The 19,802-nt window shown below is 41.5% G+C and overlaps 2 protein-coding genes across 2 annotated transcripts in view; both read right to left on the bottom strand.

Annotated features, from left to right (window-relative positions):
- Window positions 1-6,674: 6,674 nt before the first annotated feature.
- On the bottom strand, window positions 6,675-13,147 carry Vcpkmt (valosin containing protein lysine methyltransferase). The gene is made up of 6 exons (XM_028782163.1): window positions 12,846-13,147; window positions 12,645-12,755; window positions 12,408-12,477; window positions 11,012-11,131; window positions 10,029-10,133; window positions 6,675-7,871 (listed from the first exon to the last, which is right to left on the bottom strand). The coding sequence occupies exons 1-6, from the start codon at window positions 13,109-13,111 to the stop codon at window positions 7,857-7,859; spliced, it is 687 nt and encodes a 228-aa protein (XP_028637996.1). The 5' UTR covers window positions 13,112-13,147; the 3' UTR covers window positions 6,675-7,856.
- Window positions 13,148-13,835: 688 nt separating this feature from the next.
- The window catches only part of Sos2 (SOS Ras/Rho guanine nucleotide exchange factor 2), an 85,542-nt gene continuing 79,575 nt past the window's right edge, over window positions 13,836-19,802 (bottom strand). Inside the window, exons 21-23 of the mRNA XM_028781837.1 lie at window positions 18,516-18,557; window positions 16,575-16,684; window positions 13,836-15,725 (exon numbers count right to left, since the gene is read on the bottom strand). Of these exons, the coding sequence (XP_028637670.1) occupies window positions 15,216-15,725; window positions 16,575-16,684; window positions 18,516-18,557 (662 nt within the window). The 3' untranslated portion in view covers window positions 13,836-15,215. The remainder of the gene's footprint in view (window positions 15,726-16,574; window positions 16,685-18,515; window positions 18,558-19,802) is intronic.

The following is a 19,802-nucleotide window of genomic DNA, read 5'->3' as shown; positions in this document are numbered from 1 at the left end:
GCTGAGCCATCTCTCCAGCCCCTGCACTGGTTTATGTCTCCCATCCTAAACCTGACATGAGCAAGGCTGTGTCTTCTGGAAGCCAAGCAGTGTGTGACTGATCTGAGTGCAAAAGTGGGTCCTGTGTGTCCGAGAAGCCAAAGACTCCCTGGATAACAGGTCTAGGGGACAAAAATGTACCAAGATATCCGATGTCATACATTCTTGTAGAGTGTTACACAGGGACCCTCAGCCTTGAATTAAATATGCAAAATAGCAGCAAAGTACAGGCCATTTTTGTCCTCTTTGCATACATATTTTTAAAAGAATTTTAATTTTTAAAATTATTTCCCCCCTTCTCTTCCCTTCTACTAATCCTTCCATGACTCCTCCATGTCTTGCTCCCTCTTGAAATTATGTCCTCTTTTAAACTATTATTGTGGATTCGGCATGCTTCCAAGGGAGAGAGAGTCATCAGTCACCTTACTGAACAGCTGAAAGAAGAGAGTGCCATATTACTCTCGGAGGTGGAGCATATGCATACAGAAGTCTGGAACCCACCAGAGGCCACTTTTAAGGATGTTCTGCTTCAGAGACCCAAGTGCACTCCAGACATGGCTGTTGAGCTCAACATTCTTATGCAGGAGCCATTTCCCTTCTAGACGGCCTCCCTTCTAGTGTCGCCTCCTCTCCTCCCTCCTCTCTTGCCAGCACCAGGGATTTTGTCTGTTGACTTATAAGATGGTATCTCTGTTATGAATCTGACCCACAGCCCTCCTCTACCCCTCTCCCTCACTGCAGGAATTCCAAGTCCAGCCTGCTTGTTCCTTAGTGCCAATAAAGCTGTGTTTGTTTGAAAAAAAAACTATTATTGTTACACACACACACACTATACATATGCTATAAATTCTTATATTTATAAATACAGTCTGGTCAGTCCATCTAGTGTTACTTGTGTTAGGGCTGAAGACTTGGTATTGGATAACCAACTAAGGAGTTCTGTCCTGGGGAAGAGTCTTTCTCCCCTTCCCTTCTCAGCGTTCTTTGGCTGTCTATAGTTCTTTATGTAGGAGTGGGGACCCCATGAGATTTTCCCCTTTCCACTTTAGCCTGTGGTGTACTTGTTTGAGGCAGCCATATTGTTGAGATATTCTGGGTGACACTTCCGTGTCATCTCTAGAGGACACACTGTCATGGCTGGTCTCCTGGGCCTTTGGCTCTTACAATCTTTTCTCACAACCTCTTCAGAGCTGTGTCATTTGGAGCTAGAGCCACATGGACACTTGTTCTCTGTAGTTTTGATCGATTGCAGTTTTCTGTGGTGATCTCTGTCTGTTGTAAAGATTAGTCTCAGTTGGGTGTGGCATGCCTTTAATCTCAGGGAGCTTGAGCTCAGGAGACAGAGGTAGAGGCTGGGCTTGGGGTAGGGACAGAGGCAGAGGCAGGCAGATCTCTGAGTTTGAGGTCACCCTAATCTACAGAGTGAGTTTCAGGATAACTGCATAGAGAAACCCTGTCTCAAAAAACAACAAACAAACAAACCAAAAAAAAAAAAAAAAAAGAAACCCAACAAAACAAAACCAATCAAACAAAAAACCTCAACGAAACAAAACAAAACAAAACAAAAACAAACCCAAGATTAGTTTTTTTTGATGAGGGGTGTGAACTACACTGTCTTGCTTACAGCTATATCATATGGAGGCAATTTCTCAGTTGAGCCTCCCTCCTCTCCTGTGACTAGCTCAAGACGGACAAGGGCCAGCAGTCTAGCGTTCAAAAGAATCCCCTCAGAGCACAGAGTTCACCCAGAATGCTAATTTCTAAAACTGAAAAACAAGAAAAGCAAGATTAACACTCCTCAATAATAAAAGTTTAAGCCTAGAATGCTTTTGATGTCAAAGACGGGAATGTAAATACCGTGTTTTTAAAAATAGCTATTCTACACCTACAATCCCAGCACTTAGGAGATAGAGGCAAGAGGATCAGAAGATCAAGGTCATCTTCAGCTATATGGCACATTTGAGGTCAGCTGGGCTATGTAAGATCTCAAAACAAACAAACAAACAAACAAACAAATAAATACCACACACAAAACCACAAAAATATACTTAGTTATTTTATTCATTTGCTGTAAGCAAGCCTATAGGGTGTTTTCTTAGTGATTGATATAGGAGGGCCCATGCTCACTGTGGTTGTGCCATCAAGTCACGAAGAGCAAGCCAGTAAGCAGCACCCCTCCACCGCCTCTGCATCAGTCCTGAGGCAGGTTCCTGTCCCACTTGAGTTTCTGCCCCCACTGCCTTCGATGATGGACTATGATATGGAAACAAAGTTGCATATGGGCATGGTGTTTCATCACTGCAATGGATACCCTAAGACAATTGGGTAAAGCTTCTTATCCAGTCAGAGCATGTCAACCATCGGCTATTTTGCACATGAGTAAGGAGCAGGTTTTTGGAAGGCATTCTTCTGAAGAACAATGTGGAAGGCTGAAGCTTGCTACATGGGGTCGCTGGTACAATACATACAAGTCTGGAAATGACCGCCAAGGCAGTGATGAGCCAGTACACAATCTGAAAACGGTCCTGCAAAAGCCTGATTATCAGGTGATTACAAAGCCAAACTCAAGGTAATTCTCTAAAACTTACTACAGAGCAGCTGTGAGGAGTGTTACAGACTGCAACTGGTGCCTCATCAGAGCCTGAAAAAGTCTGTGAATCTTCATTATATAGTCCAGTGTGACCTCAAAATGCTTAATCTTGTTTTTCAAGGTTTTCAACCTTATGAATATTAAAAACATGAACTGATCATACATTAAAGTAACATATCAATAAAGATTTCAAAAATCAAGAGCTATTTAGTATTTACAGTATTTTCATCAATTGATTTAAAATCCTTCAAAAAACAGGCATAGTGGGTGGCTTGTGCCTTTAATTCCAGCACTCAGAAGGCAGAGGCAGGATGGTTTCCTGTGAGTTTGAGGCCAGCCTGGGCTGCACAGTGAAACTGTATTTCAAAAGGCCAGAGACTAAAATGTGACTTAATTGTGCAGTAATTGCCTAACAGGCACAAGGCCTAGTTTATTTGTGGCACACATGCATACACATATAAGCACACAGGGGACATAGCTCAGTGGTCAGGCACTTGCCCAGTGCACATAAGGCTAGGCATTTAAAGCCCAGTACTGAAAAAATAAATAAAATCATAAAAATGAACATACACTACACATGCTGTCTTCATAAGTGAATGGCAATGACTTCCCCCATCTTTCTAAAATGGCTGACTCATTTAACTAACAACACAGTGGATCAGTGTTCTCAACCTCTGCCTGCCTCGGCTGCATTCCTCCATGATAGGGGATGGATGTTGGCATGAATTCTATACTCTCAAAGGGATTTCACAATGCAACAGATAAAAGCAACTGGTGTTATGCAGGTTTCCCAAGTCCCCACCTATTATTCCACTTGCTGTAAAGATGTTTTCTCAGCACTTAATATTTGTCAAGCACCCGGGTGCACTGCATATAGCAAACAACTTAAACTCCCGTGGGAGCCTCTGAGGACCATAATAAAATGACCCTCTACTTACCTGAGGACGACAAGGCACGGAGTTTAAGGAACAAGATCACACAGACAGTAAATGACAGGCCGTGGAATCAAATTGGGTTTATGTTCTGACACACTTTATTCCAAATGCACAGGGGGAAAACATTATCATACAAAGGACTTGACCTAGCATACTGTATATGCTATTCATAAACTGCATCTTGTAATTAAAAGTGACAGGACTTCAGTGGCTGGGTGGTCTGTGTTCTGTACTGCATGGATCTTAAGGTTTTAACAAGTTCACCTGCCTTTACCTGCCTGATCCTTTACCATGTTCCCTTTCAGAATTAGAAAGAGTGAAAACTCAGCTTTCCTATTACTTTTCAGTGGAATGTGGTTCACCCTAAGATTACATGGTTTTGGGAGAGCCGCTGACAGACAGCATCAGTCTTCTGATGTGAAATCTCCTTTACTGAAGAAGGAGTGCCCATTTGGAGAACTAGTTAAAACTGATTAGAAGTTTTAAGTACTTCTAAGCACGCCAGATATAAAAATGAAGCTCACCTTGAACTTTATTTTTAGAGCTGCACTAATTAGAACTAACTTAGACTCTTAAAGGCCTCTCTTCCTTGTATAAAGGATCTACGGCAGAAAAGCGATTTATGAATCACAGTGTATGCAGCTTCGTGAGTGACAAAGGTTGAACAGAAAGAAACAGCAAGAAAGCTATACCAAAGACAATTTCCTGGGAAAATAATCTCTTTTCGCTTCTGCCATGTTTTCTTCAGCAAGGAACTTCCTAATGGGTAGACTAGTTCCGAAAATCAAATTTAGTTAAAATTTAAAAATCTGAGAGTGACTGCAATTAACCACCACCCCCCCTTTTTTTCCATAGCCGCCATACTAGACACTATATAAAGACAAAGATGTGCAATGCCACCTACAGGGGACCTTTGGAACTACAGTCCTACTTCTATGTCCCCAACTGGGGGTAAAAAACCCTTACTCATCACATTTAACCAGAAAGCTTGAGGAAGTGGTGAAAAGAAGTAGAAGACCCACCACCACTTTGTCCTTCACTTAAATAATAAGTAATCAAAACCAACCCAGTGTTACCAACTATTATCCACAGACAGAAATGGGAGAAGAAACACAGTTAGGCAACCAGAGGCAGAACACGGAGGAGACTCAAGTCATTGGTGATGCTACCTGCAATTTGACTCTTTGAACTGTAGACTCCCTTCCCGAGCCTACATTTCGGGCACACAGGTTCAGCCTCACTCTGCAGGACTGTCCACTCTAACCTGGACAAAGCACTTCATTTGTAAATGCTCTCTTCTCTTCTCTAGCCTCCCCCTTGGGAAGTAGACTCAGGTTTCTTTATGGTAATGGTTCTCAATTTAGGAAACATTAAAGCTATTTGGAGTCCCTCAGTAACACCACACCTGTTTAAACCGGCTAGACTGAAGCTTGAGCATAGCATAGCTTTTGGCTTCTGCTTGCTTCCAATTTTCCAGGTGACCTCACTGTGTGGCTGGTTTAAGACACTTCTTCCTATGCCAGGCAGTGGGGGCTCACACCTTTAATCCCAGCACGTGGGAGGCAGAAGCAGGCAGATTTCTGAGTTCGAGGCCAGCCTGGTCTACAGAGTGAGTTCCAGGACAGCCAGGGTTATACAGAGAAACCCTGTCTTGAAAAAACTAAAAAAAAAAAAAAAAAAAAAAGAAAGAAAGAAAGAAAGAAAGAAAGAAAAAGACTTTTGCAGAGCTAGGAAGTTCCTGGTTTCCCAGTTGTAGGACAGCTAGGGCTACAGAGAAACTGTCTCCAAACACCAAAACCAAAACCAAAACCAACAAAAACCCCAAAACTTACACTGGAAACAAAAACAAGACAGTACAGGGCTGCAATCTCTTCCCAGGTGACTTCCACATACATTCTGGTGTAAGTGGTGATAGTGCCGCCACCCACAGCAACAAACCTGCTTGTTCAAGAGGATCCCAATTCATCTCTAGCATTTTCCCTAGACACTAGCAATTACTTGAAGCTGGACAGCTGGTATATTGGTTGATGCCCAGCTAGTGGCATTACCTCATTCATCTGTTGCATCTGCTATTTGAGATATGGTCATGTTCCTGTGTGTCCCAGAATGGCCTTGGACCCATGATCCTGCCTCTACCTGCAGCTCTCCCTGGATGCACACATTGCTGCTAAGTCTTCCTGCCCCCAACTCACAGATCAATTCCCAGGCTGGCAGATCCTCTACCCTCTGCTTCAGTGCTCACAGCAGCTGTTCTGCCCCAAGCTCTGGTCTAAACCAGCCAAGTTTCTCCCTGAACACAAGCCCAAGCAAAGATATTGGTCTCCCCTTCACCTTCAGCAGATGAGTTTCTCCTTAGGCCCTTCTTCTGGTGGGTCCCAACTACAGGGCCTTGTTCATCAAAAGGCCTAAATGTGCCCAACACTGAACTCTTCCAAAATAGTGGTCCTCCCAGGCTTCCGTGTGGAATGCAGTAGGCACGAAGGGTGTTCTTTCAAGGGTGCCCTTTACTTAAGTTCTACGGTAGAGCTCAGTGTTGGTCTCACTCCAGAACTGGGAGTTTTAAGATCCCACTTCATTCTGTTACAAATTATGTAGCTCTAGTCTGTCACTCCCCTAGGTCAGGTCCCCAGAGGCAGTGATTGTGGAAGGACAGGTTAAGGAGTGGGTCTAGCTAGCAGGGAGGAGGGGAGGCAAGCAGGGTGTGGTTCCCAGGAAGCCAGTACTGAGCTGCTGTGTGGGTTAAGCCGGCTGGACTACACATGAAGAGTAGAGTTGGGGAGCGTGTGGGAAGGGCGTGAGAATCCAAGAGGTCTAAGCTAAGTGCCCACTCCAGTTCCATGATACAGAGCAAGCTGTCGTCTAAGCTGCTGCTTGAAAGCAGCGCACATTCAGCCTCTGCCTGCCTGGGGCAAGCTGCTTCAAGAGGTGCCATGCACAAAGTATTTTGAAAACGTAACAGCAAGCAAGCTTTAAAAGACTGAAGAAAGCATCGTTCTGAACTCATTCTTGTCTCCAAGTCTCTAAATGTAGCTGCCGCTACTTTGTGGAAAGCAGCTGCTCACTATGAGCGATCATCTCTTCAGAGACGTCTTGGAAGCAGAGTCACAAAGTTTCAAAAAACGATGTTTATTTCAGCATATAAAGTGTGCCATCTAGCACCAACGACTGTCAATTCCAGAATTCCATCTGGTTATTACTTTTTGGAATGTGGTGTTCAAGACATTGACATATTCGTCTATGTGAGCAGATGATTATTGGAACAAAAGTTGGAAACAACACAGTAGAAAGCATTTGATAAATGTACACAGAATTTCATTTAAATATGATGTCAACATCAGTAGCTTAAAATCAGATTTTCTTGGATCGAATACACAAGAAAAACTCCCAGAGCCACGCGAGCACAGAAGCCTGCACTGGCTTCTCCTCACACCTCCCTCTGAGACAGCACCTGCTCCCTGTCTCCTGACTTATCTTCTTAGTGACCAGCTACAGCACCCCAAACTCTAGTTCACTCACCTACCTGTGATAGCCAGTAAAGGTGCAAAACATATTTTCAGTTTCTTTTTGAAGAACATGTAAGTATTAAACATAACACAAGGGAAACCAGACAAACTAGTGCACAATTATGTAAGTGAGACTGCCTTTGAACTTTAAAGACAGAATTCACGGCTTCCACCTTAAACAATAGTATATAAGAGATGCTATCACTGGAAGCCAGATTGGATCAACTTATCTATAGTTTTAGGTTTTTTTCTTCTTTCTCTCTTTCTTCCCTCCTTTCCTCTCCTCATCCTTCCCTCCTTCCTTGGAGACAGTCTTATTATGCGTGGAGCCAGCTTGCTCTGTAGACCAGGCTGGTCTGGAACTCAAGAGAGCCTCTGTCTCCCCAGTGCTGGTATTAAAGGCATACACCACCATGACACCAGCTCTCAGAACATTACTATACAGTAATAGATGCCATTAGAAATTGAATCAACTTATTTCTAAGTTTCCTGAAAATGAACCATGCTGCTTCAGACTTGAGGCTACCCTTAAAATTAATTTTTATTTGAGTGATTGTCAATGTTTCTTTTAAGCAGAACTTGATGCTGAGCTAAGTAAGATTTCAAGCCCACGGGCAGGCAGGCATTTCACACTGTGGGTAGTCCACAGTAGTTGTCATCCATGAACCAGATCTCTAAGGACATGCTGGAGAAATCTGTAACGCAATCTTCCATGCGATATGCACATGCTCTGTTCACATCTTTACCTTACCCAGGATGTTGAGGGCATGGCTAAGATGGAAAAGGGTTTCATGATGGCGGTTTCTATAAGGAAAAGGGGGGGGGAGTTTAAACATTAATTTTACAACACCAAGTAGTCACTAAATACACTTCAAGAGAACTATGTACAATGTATACAGACAGTTCTTAACTGACATCTAAAAGCAATCAAGAAGAAAGCAGATGTCTGAATAGTATCACAATTAAAAGCCTCTGTATGGCAAAAACTACAGTATCATATAAAATTTAAGACACCTACAGAATAGGAGAAATTTGTAAATTACACATCTGGTAGCAATTGGTAAAGGACTCATAGAATGTCTAAGACAGCACAATTTAAAAACAGGCATATATTTCTCTAGTGACACAAGAAGATGTTGAATATCATTAATTAAGAAAAAACCTGCAATTAATCCTATACCTCATCTGCTACAACAGCTACCATGAAAAGGACAGACAGTAACAAGTGTCGTGAGCATATAGCAGCGATGGAGCCCTCGCACACCCATGGTGGGAAGGCAGATGATACCAGCTGATGAACAAATGTGTGGATTGACCAGGGATGTGACCAGACACAGAAAGGAGTATAAGGCGAGGTATGCAACATGGAGGAACCGGAAAACATTTTGCTGAATGAAGACAGCGAGATGCAGAAGAATACAGGACGAGATTAGACTTGTAAAGTGCACGCAGAATGAACATCGTGGACTGAAAGCTGGCAGCATTTCCTGTCTGGTAATGAAAACACTTAAAATACAGCCCAGGAGACTAAAAACCCCCAGACATGTGCTTTGAAAGGGTGAATTTTATGGTATGAGAATTGTATCAATTTAAAAAGGAAATAGGTCTTTGCGAAAACAAAACAACCCTTTATATTCAGAAACATAAAAAATAGTTATGCCTCAAAAAATTCTACTTTGAAAACTGTGCAGCAGCTTCAGCGAACACTGCATCCTCTAAGGCACAAAATATATTTCCTTTGCCTTTTCAGCATGTTCCACAGGAATCTGAATTATAACCCTCTTACCTTTTTTCCTTAGACTGAGTTTTAACCCCCATTCCTGGTCCCCCAAACTGTGTTTCTGGCTAGGATCCTTATCATTAGAAAGTATGATGAGCCAGGTGTTCACTGTTCAATCACAGCAAAATCGTCAGGAAGTGGAACACACTAGATTTTAGTGTCATTAGTGAAACCGATGTCTCTGCCTTACGGCCCTAACATCTACAACCGAGCATACAAGACTCGCCCTTCTACAGGCTGGAACTGCAGGTGCAATAAAGACGAGCTACTAAAAAGCGTTATGGCAGGAAGACAACCAGATGGGAATACACATCAAATTCTATTCAATTGGGCTTCTTTTCTTCTACATGTCAGACTGCCCACTTTCCTTTTAAAAAGGAAAATGAGAATGACCAAAGTTCAGAAGTTACAATTGGCCTTTAAAAAAGTTAGAAGAAAAATCACTTGAGGTACTGTTCAATGCCATAGTTTGGAAAAATGCCCCTCCATGAGGCACTGTGAGGAGCATTGGGAACACTGGTTATATATATAACTATATATACGTATAATTATATGTATGTATACATATGTATATTTGTATATACATTGTATATACATGGTATATAATGCCCATAAGGACCAGCTTTGGACCCTGTTCCCCCTTCCTTTTGTGTCCAGGTCCCCTCTGCTGTACTCTTGCCATTATTTACAGCTTGCTCACAGACCCCACAGTAAGGCCATCCAAATCCGGGACTCGAAGGAACCAAGATAAACTTTTCTGTATCTCATTGTCATAGAGTAACTGCTCACGGACATTCTCAGTTCCTCAGCCGCTTGATTCATAACTGAAAAGGACTTTAAAGAGGCCTTGGGGACTTAGCTGGGAGGCAGACAGCTTGCCTATCACAGGTAAGGCCAAAGGTTCCTTTCCCAGAACGGCAGAAACAAAGCCAGCCTTACATAATTTCTGATACAGTGTCCCACTGTAGCCCAGCCTGGCCTCCAACTGCATAGCCTTCCACTTCTCGAGTTCTGGGATTATGACCAAGAACCCAAGGCAAGACAATGAGTGATGGAGATACTGCGTGTCAGTCAGAACAGCCCTTTCACACGTGTGGAGGTGACAAACCTTACCACAGTTTAGTGCACAGGCCAAGAACCAGCTTACGAAATCAGATACGAAGAACTGTGAATGCACGTACTGGTTTTTTCTTTCTGATGTATACAATATGAATGTCTTCACTTCGGTATTCTTCATCATGTTTGTCCAAAGGGATTTCTTCAAAGTCAAAGTCTAGCTGCAGGAGCTATAAGTTTGAAGAACATTTCTGTTAAATTCAGACCAACTGGTAAGAGCAACGTGGAAGCCTTCTCAAGTTTGGAAATGTTCTGTATCTTTATATTGGAGCAGTTATTCGGATGAAAAACTCATGAGCTGAGAACCTGATATATGTGCACTGTACATGTTTTAAGTAAATATGAATCACTTAAATTTTTTAAATTATAATTTTAAAAGTTGAGTAACATTTTCTCATAGTCATGAAAAACATAGATTATAATATTTAATTAATAATGTAATAATTAAGCATATTTATATATTATAGCATATAGCATATATTACCCGAGGGAGTCATATAGTTGTTTTTGTAGCCCTTTCAGCAAATAGAATTTCAGGACTACAGATACAGCTTCAAAATGAGCCAGTTTTTAGTAGGTTCCATTTGTGCCCATAAAAGGGTATGGGTCCCATGTAGGGGGAGAATGAAGAACATAACTTTAAAAACAAACATCAAAACCCTGGAAATCACTACTTATGTAAAATAAAAATATACAGGAAAAGACACAAGTAAAATTCACCCCCTCTACATTTAAAATACACCGCTGAGAAGCTCCCCCAAGTGTCCTGTGTGTAACAGCGTTGAAAACCGTCTCAGAAGACAAGCCTGTCATCAGGAGCCCCTCGAACCGTACAGTAGAACAGTGTTAACTGTGAGAAAAGCCAGCAAACTTGGACTGGCAAGGTCAGAGAACGTGGGCTCTGTGAGGAGGGCTGTGGAGAATGTCTCCCTGGGATCTTATCAAGAGAATGTTTCTCCCAAATCAAACTGCCTAAAATACTGCAGTGACCACATCCAGCTCCCCCAGAGGGTAACTGCTACAAAGACGGACCTAACAAGATACTCACCTCAAAATACTTCTTCTCTATTTCTGGATTTTTCCCCATTGTACGTTGTTCGTAACAACATATAATACAAGTTTCCGATCCACTGAGATCTTTTAATGTTTTCAGCAATGGTTCCAAGGACTATTAAAAAAAAAAAGGTATAATTTTCAGTTTATTACGTCAAGAATTTCCTATTACAGAAAGGGGGTCAGGAGGCGAAGAGCTCATGCCTTTGAGTCAAACCATTCTAAATCAACACAACAAAGCACGGTTCTCAAACTAGAGTGGTAGACAACTACTGACTAACCAATAATTATACTTATTTCTATTTTAAAAAAGAGAGAGACAGAGAGACACAGAAAGAGAAGAATCCTAAAGATTATACTTGTTTCTTCAGGAAAACAAGAACTGACTAGTGTCTTTTTTGTTTGTTTTGAACAAGGGTCTAGTTATGTAGCCCAGGCTGGCACTGAACTTGCAATGATCCTATTTCAGCCCCCAAAGGGCTGGGGTTACACAAGTTGTACCATCACATCTAGCTAAACTCAAGTCTTACAAGTCTAATTTCATTTCATCTAAGCTAATGTGGTATTTAAACAATCAATACACAAAAGTAAGCCTGACCCTAATGGTTTAAACTTTATTTTTGTTATTTTAATTATATGTATGTGTTTGTCTGTGTGTAAGTATGTGCTAGTGCCTCCAGGGGCCTGAAGAATTGGATCTCCCTGGAGCTGGAGTTACAGGGGGGTGGGGGGTCTGTGAGCTGCCTGATGTGGGTGCTGGGAATTGAACTAGGATCTTCTAGAAGAACAATGTGTGCTCTTAACTGCTGACTCTCAGTTGAACATCAGTTGGCTCAAGGCACTAATTTAAAATTCAAGTACTGTCCAACACTGTATAAACTGATATGTAAAGAAAATCATTCCAGAACTCTAATAACAAAATCTTGTCACTGAGAATTAACTAGTTAATTAATTTTGGAGAGTCTTTGTGTGACCCATGCTGGCCTGGCATTCATGACAATCATGAATGCTAGGATTCTAGGAGTGAGCCGACTTGCATTTTAATTAACTTTCAATATCATGGTTAGCAGTCAATGGGACAAGATAAGAAAAAAAGAAAAACGAACAAAAACAAACAAACAGAAGGTATCTTAGTTTTCCGGAATATATCCAAATCGGAAAATCCTTTTAAAATTTTACAAAAAGCCTGAAAACATGAAAGTTTTCTCAACCACCACTCACAGGCCTATATGCTTATCCTGAATTGTATGAATGCGTTGCCCTTGATAATTTATCTTCTCTTTACTGCCTCTCATCCTCAGAACAAATATCCCACAGCTGGAAGTGTTAAACCATGGAGACCTGTGGGCTTCTGGACACACCCGTTCACTACTAGCCAGCTCTGTACTCACCGCCTCATAGTATATACAGTCTGCCATCAATATGTAGTCTGGTGACGTCAAGTCTTCTATGTCTTCACCCCTTAAAAATGTCAAACATATGTCTTTAACTGATGCTCCGACGATTTAGTGTTCATTTTAGAAACGAGCAGCAGAAAGTTTCCCTCATATTAAGCATGCGTTGTGCAAAATGCAATTTAAAGCATATGTAAGCGGTTATCTTAAAACAAGCTGAAAGGCCATACAAACCATTTCAGTACCTTGGCTTGAACAGAACCAGTCACAAGATGCTTGTTCATATTAATATTCATTTTCAGCAAGTCTTGCAGCTCCTCAAGATCAGTGACTATAACATCTGCCCTAAAAAACAACCTCGATTGAGGTACAGGCGCATGGCTGCACGCCGGTGACCTGATGCTGGGTGACCAGCGCCTTCCCGCCAGCTCTTACCCGAGAGTCGCAGCCATGAGCCCCACGGCCCCCGTGCCGGAGCCCAGCTCCAGCACCGAGCGCCGACTCAGCACGTGGGCCCCATCGCCAGAAAACCCCGGCGTCTCCAGGTATTTGGAAAGGACGATGGCGGCGTCCCACACAACACAACCCACGCCTCCGGAGCCGTACTGCTGCAGTCGAAGCACTGTCCCATCTCGCTTCTCCAGAACCCGCACAAAGCTCCACAGCGGGTCCTCCACCTCCGGCTCCATGGCGGCCGCCATCCCTGCCCCGGCCCGCCACAGGCTGCGGCACGTGGTGACGTCACGCCCACGCAAGACCACACCTCCCAGCGGCAAAGCGACTGGCCAAATCGCATGCGTGACTCTCAAAGCCCGGAAGGCGGCAGGAACCGGCGGAACCTACCTGGGAGTGGCCCAGCTGGCTGCTAGTTTGATTGGCTCTTTAAGAAGCAAAAGCAAACAACAGGGCTTTTACATAGCTGGAGAATGGCTCACACCGAGCTGTTGGTTATAGATCTAGGCAGTTACCCAGGTCTAAAAATGGTTACATTCAAGAAGTTTTCCTACTGTGCTTAAAAGTGGTGGCTGGGAATGTGTTACTTGCTTTTAATGATAAAGAAAAGTTAATACTCTTAACATTTACATCCCACCGGGCCAAAAGATGGCCAGCGATACCAAGGACCTGCAGATTGGCCCGACTTTCACATTGGATCTCTGGTATGCACACCACACACACACACACACACACACACACACACACACTAAATAGATATGTATTCATTCTATATTTTTTTCAGCTTTGTTGCTTTTTGTTTGTTTTCAGGATGGTCTCCCGTATCCCAAGTAGGTTCAAACATCATGTAGTTGAGTCTCGCCTTCAACTCCAGGTATTTAAGTCCTAACCTCCTAAAGTGCTGCGATTACAGGTGTTCACTATACCCAGATTCTCCCTGTTCTTTGTGATGAAAAAACAATATTGCAAATCTTTTAAAAATTAAGACTGAGGTGATTTATTAATCTTGTTAAGAACTCTGATACAAAGCACAGTAAAAGGCCACAGACCAGAAGATAAACAACGTGGCTTTTGGCTACTTTACAACGGCTGCTACTGCACTATCAGCATAACATACCTGGATCACTTTGAACGAGAGTATCCAAATGAGAAAAGCTTTATCCTGTCTGATTAAAAAATTTAATAAAGCTTTTTAAAGTATTTTCTGTTTAAATATTACTAATCTGGAAAAACTTCTTTAAAATTTCTGTTAACACGAGATTAAAGACAGTTAATAGGTTTGAAGACAAGGCAGATGGCAGTTGTTCTTATGCCATAAGAAACTTTTGTTCCAGACTTACAAATTAGTAAAATAGCAGATTGTATTATAGGCCTCAAGTCACTTACATTTATATAGGTTATTAGCATTATCTTTAAATATATACAATATAAATAAACTGTACATATATAGCATATTAATTTTGTTTTCCCAAATAATAGGCAAATCATTAGCTAAAGACACCATACACTGCAAAACAAAAGGCACATCTTAATGAGATACATGCCCTTCTTCTATAATTAGGTTATGTAGAATTGTTTATAATTTTAACAAAATAATAAACAGTGCATTCTATTTCATTCTATTTTCCATTTTTGTCTTCAGCAGCAAATACTGACATTTAAGACATGGCCTCAAAGGTTTAAGAACAGCAGGTATTATTCATAATTCTTCTAGATGTAAAAACCAAACAAAGTTAAAAGCTAGAAGAGGGTCAGAGGGTTAAACACCAGTAACACCACCACACATCCTCTGGATCTGCATAAATTCACTGCCCTAAAAAGGCATCTATCACTCAGGCTTGAGAATTCCCTCGAGCACTAGTCCCTCTCAGTGCAGTCAGAAATCATTCTGAGCCATATTTTAGCAGAGTCTACAGTGCAATACAGATTCATTATACTGGCCTGTGGGCAGCACTGAGGAGCTGATCAGGCAATGCTACTGATCATCTGAGAGCTACAGTGAAGAGCTTCTGCATTTTAATATTTCAAATTCTTTTCTTTCTTCCTTCCTTTTTTTTTTTTTTTGTTTGTGTTTTGACTTTTTGAGACAAGGTTTTTCTGTGTAGCCCTGGCTGTCCTGGAACTTGCTCTGTAGACCAGGCTGCCCTCAAACCCTGAAACCCACCTGTCTCTGTATCCCAAGTGCTGGGATTAGAGGTGTGCATCACTGCCATCCGACAATTTTATTAATTCTTAAAAGCTTATTTGATCAGTAGCATTTCTGTAAAAAGTACTAAAATACTATGTCTTTCTGAATAAATTAAAAACCTTTACAAATACTATTCCAGTGTCAATGACTACGTATGGCCAAGGTCATTGAGGAGTTTCTGCATTTTCAAGCAAAGGCAGTCTGTACAGTGGTGGGTGCGAAAGCTCCCGTTTGTAGGTCTTTGGTGGCAGTTTTGGTAAGTGGGGGCTTGAATTCTGCCTTGGTGGAACAGGAGGAGCTGCAGGATGAGCAAGATTGTTGTGACTGGAGCTGAGCAAATGGCATCTGCGTGGTATCCGTGGAGAGGGTGTGGTGGGAGGAGTGCTTGGTGAATTAGGACACGTACTAACGTCTCTGAGCCAGTCTGGGTCTCTGTGAGGATGTCCCAGTGGAGGTGGCTGAAGATTAAATGGACAGTTTATAAAGTGTTCCGGAGGACGAAGAGGAACTGGTGGAGGGGTATCAGGAAGAGGGTCTCTCGGAGGAGGTGGAGGTGGACTGGGCACAGGCCCATCAAATGTACCCATGAGGACAGGAACTCTTGGCTTTACCTTTGGAGGAGGGGGCTGTCTTGGTGGAATAGCAGGAGGGTCATCATCAGATTTCATAGCTCCCTAAACAGAATAGAAAAGGACATGTATAGTCTCTTGGGAAATGTACAAGCCACTTTAAAAAGACTGAAAAACTCTTCTGTGAAAAGTTAAATCTAGAGGCTCAAATTAAATCAATGCAGTTTAATTATCACGTTTCTGACTAAATTGCTTCCAGTTAAAATTCTAGGCTCAGTTTAACATTTGGATATTTAAGATGTCACCCCTGAAATCTTAATACATAGAGTTCCATATTGTCTTGCTTTGTTTCCAACATTCCAGAAATTTGTAAAGCTTATTTATAGCAACAGGTCAGTGAAAACAACAATTTTATAGATAGGAAAGGATATGTTATCAATGGCATTTAATACCTAACTTGTATTAACTGAACATCTACTTCTGTTTTCCCCATGATGATTAGAGCAGTGGATCTCAAAGTGTGATCCAGGGGGAAGCAGCATCAGCACCGCAGAAGATGCCATGGCATGGTGAGGCCCTGCTACAGCCTTACCCTAAGGCTGGCTCAGCAGCCCACTTTTAACAAGTTTCCCAGGTGATTCTGACATGCCCTTACATTTGAGAAGCACTCATCTAAAGTTTTCAGGTTCTTTCAAATAGGAATTCCACCCTCCTTCCCCAATCTGCATAAGAAAGACAATGTACTTCTGATTATCTGAAATTTTTCACTTTCTTTTTAAGTTTTCAAAAATTTATTAAACAATTACTTAAAGCATTTTTCAAACACAGCCATATAAATTTTAAAAAGTCGCAGAATGTGGCTAGATTATGACTGACACACTCTAAAACACAAGTGCTATTTTGAAGATTCACAACTTTGTATATGTTCAGGGAAACCCAGGTCCGGATGACTACCTTGGAATTTGGAGCATCATGATCAAATTTTTTTCGAGGGGGAAGCGGAGGAGGAATTAGTGGCTCTTCACTCAGTTTGTGTAAACTTCCACATGAGCTGAAGAAAGTCTCTGGAGGAGGAAAAGACTGGTTTACCATTCACAGTGCAGTTACAGGACAAAACTCCAATACAACTCATGACTACTTCTGCTACTGTATTTGTTGAATGTGTTCTTTCTCTCTCTTTGTTCTTCTGACCTCTCCAAGAATTCTAAGCTTTAGGGGACACTGTGCACATATGTCTGTAACCCTAGCATCTACCAGGGCAATTAGCATGTGGTAGTTGTAATATTTAAATGAAGGTGGCACATTTTTAAGATTAATAATGAAATTCTGATTTGGCCCTGATGGGGCAGGCCTGTAATCACAGGTACTAAGGCAGCAGGATCACAAAGTTCAAGGATAGCCTGGGAAACTCAGTGACTCTGTCTCAAAAAAAAAAAAGAGTTGAGGATGTACCTCAGTGGTGGAATGCCTGCCTAGCATGTGTGAGGCCCTAGGTTTGATGATTAGCACCTTAAAAACAAAACAGAAACCCTCCCCTCAACGTCCTTTAAAAACTAAAACAAAATAAAACTGAAAATGTGTGTATACATGTGCACTCATGTGTGCACTTGTATGGTGGTGTATTAGCTTCAGAGGAACACCATTCTGAGCAGAAACTATTTCTAATACAAAATAAGTCTAGTAACTATGCATAAGTAAGGAATCCACAATAAAAGTCTGTAATATAAATCATACTGAGGGACTCCACTGTATTTTAAGTGTGGTAATCTGATGGATTCCTTAGAAAATTAAAGTATCACAGCTATAACTAGTGAATAAATAATAAATACCAATATAGCAGTGCCAAAGCATTAGGACAGTTCACTGGTCAGCAAGTCCAGTCTAATCAGTGAGCTCCAAGCCAGTGAGAGATCCTGCTTCAAAAACAAGGGTGAACAGCTCTAAAGAAAGACACCTGAGGTTGACCTCTGACCTCTACATGCATGTGTACACATGTGCTCACACAAACATGCAGTTTGGGCACATGATAAATGTTTAGTACAATTGTCCCTTGGTATCTAACAACTAGGTCCATGATATTACATGACTGTAAGCATCCATCAATGCTTTAGTCTTTTAAATAAAATGGCAGAGCGTATATATAAATCCTATAACTTTAATTGTCAATAGACTTTACTTACCTTGCTTATCACAATGTAACCCTTATATAAATTATTGTTTAAAGAATGATGCCAAATAGCAAAGAGACTGCATGTTCAAGTACAGGTATAGGCACTGTTGGCCTAACCATGTTTTCAATCTATGGCTGGTTTAATACAGACTTTAAGAACTGATTATGTATCCTTTTTCAGGAGAAATTAGAAGGAGTAAAAAGTCAGGCAACTGAGATGAATTTACTCTACATTCCAGGCCAAGAAACATGCTAGGTGTTCTCTATAGTTACTTCATTTGATCCCTAATAGGTCTGAAGACTTATTCAAGTTCAAGTTGCTTAAGTTCAGACAAGATAAAAAATATATGTCAAAAGTGATTAAAATAAAAATTAACATAATTTAAGGAGCACCAAGTTGTAAGTAATTCAGACTGTTCATAAAATTTTCTTTTGGTTAGGGGATGAAATTCAGTACTACAACTGCCTAGCATCTGTGGAGACTGGGAAGGTGTGTGTGTGTGTGTGTGTAAGGGGGGATAGGAAGAGAGAAAAATAAAAGAAAAACATTTTAAATATATTTTTAATACAAAATCCTATTCTTCAGACATTCTACAAATGTCAGAAAAATATATTTTTGCTTTAACATACAATTTTTTCATCCAAATATGGGGAAACATACCTTCAACAAATCAGATTATGATCTTTATAATCATCTTACTGTAATCAACTTATGTCTTACTTACTTGACTGTGGCAAGAGGACTGGAGCAAAGATGGTATTGCTGCCTATTAGAAAGAGAAAAGGTCATCTGAATAGAAAGCTAATGTGGGTGATCTTCCTTTTAGATATTTTCTATTGAGGTGGTCTTTTGCTATATATTGTGATGCTAAGTGTGGCCCCCCCCAAGACCTGGTTGTCCCAGAGATGAGAGAGTCCACACATACACCTTGGCCCCAAGTTATTTCTGATTGGTAAATAACAATGCCAATAGCTGGGCAGAAGAGACATAGGTGGGGTTTAGGTTCCCGGCCTTGAGGGTCAGACAGGGGCCACGAGGAAAAGGAAGGTGCAGGAGGAGGAAGGAGAAGCAGCCATTGGTTAGGAGTCAAGAGAACATGGGCTCTGAGGGCTGGCCCAGATGAAACATAGTAAGTAGTAAGTAATAACTCGAGGTTATCATAGGAAAGTAGATTCTAACAGCACAGCGGGTAGGTGGCTGCCCACCTTTCGTACTGTTTAATGCTTATTGTAAATATCAAGGCTGTGTGTATTTATCAGGGAAGTAAATGGTCTAAGGTGGGGAAGAAACCCTGGATTGGGATTAAATAGTTTCTACGATTTTCGTTTACAAAAATACACTACTACATGTCTTTAATCTCAGCACTTGGGAGACAGTAGGGTAGATCTCTGTAGTATGAGGCTAGCCTAGTCTACACAGTGAGGACAGGTAAGGTACATAGGTAGAGAGACCCTGTCTCAACCCCTGCCCCCCCCCAAAGTAAAATGCACCATAGAAATAACAAACCACTACCACCACCTTCTGCTGTGCCAGTTTGTAACACGAACTTGATATTCATTGTACCTACAATGGTTCTCCTTTTGTAGCCTAAGCGATTCTTTTTCTATCACAATCCCTTTCCATTTCTGTCCTTGTTTTATTACCCATTACTCCAAAAAGTAATATTAAAAAAAAAACCCTGTTAACTGAATAAACTGGAAAATATACACATACAACGAATAAACAATGCTTTGCTCCTCCTCACTCCTCCCCCGCCCCCGAAAGGGTTTCTCTGTGTAGCCCTGGCTGCCCTGGAACTCACTCTGTGGATCTCCCTCCCTTGAACTCAAAGTTCCACCTGCCTCTGACTTTCAAGTACTAGAATTAAAAGTGTAGCCACCACCACAGGATGCTTTGCTCCTTCTAAAAGAAAAGCACTACTTTTGCACTTAGATGGCACTATCCATACCAACACAGTATCTTAGTTTTGTTTTGTGTTGCTGTGATAAACACCCTGACAAAAGCAGGAGAA

Source organism: Grammomys surdaster, unplaced genomic scaffold (genome assembly GCF_004785775.1).
Source record: "Grammomys surdaster isolate TR1022 unplaced genomic scaffold, NIH_TR_1.0 98, whole genome shotgun sequence".
NCBI classification, from domain to species: domain Eukaryota; kingdom Metazoa; phylum Chordata; class Mammalia; order Rodentia; family Muridae; genus Grammomys; species Grammomys surdaster.
This window is presented reverse-complemented; position numbering and strand designations above follow the sequence as displayed.

What these genes read in the sequence shown, in the direction of transcription:
- Vcpkmt (XM_028782163.1), bottom strand. Translation starts at nt 13,111, where the DNA reads ATGGCGGCCGCCATGGAGCCGGAGGTGGAGGACCCGCTGTGGAGCTTT. An exon ending in CTCATGGCTGCGACTCTCGG is followed by an intron (nt 12,756 to 12,845) that starts GTAAGAGCTGGC and finishes GTTGTTTTTTAG; the next exon opens with GGCAGATGTTATAGTCACTG. An exon ending in ACTGTATATACTATGAGGCG is followed by an intron (nt 11,132 to 12,407) that starts GTGAGTACAGAG and finishes TTTTTTTAATAG; the next exon opens with TCCTTGGAACCATTGCTGAA.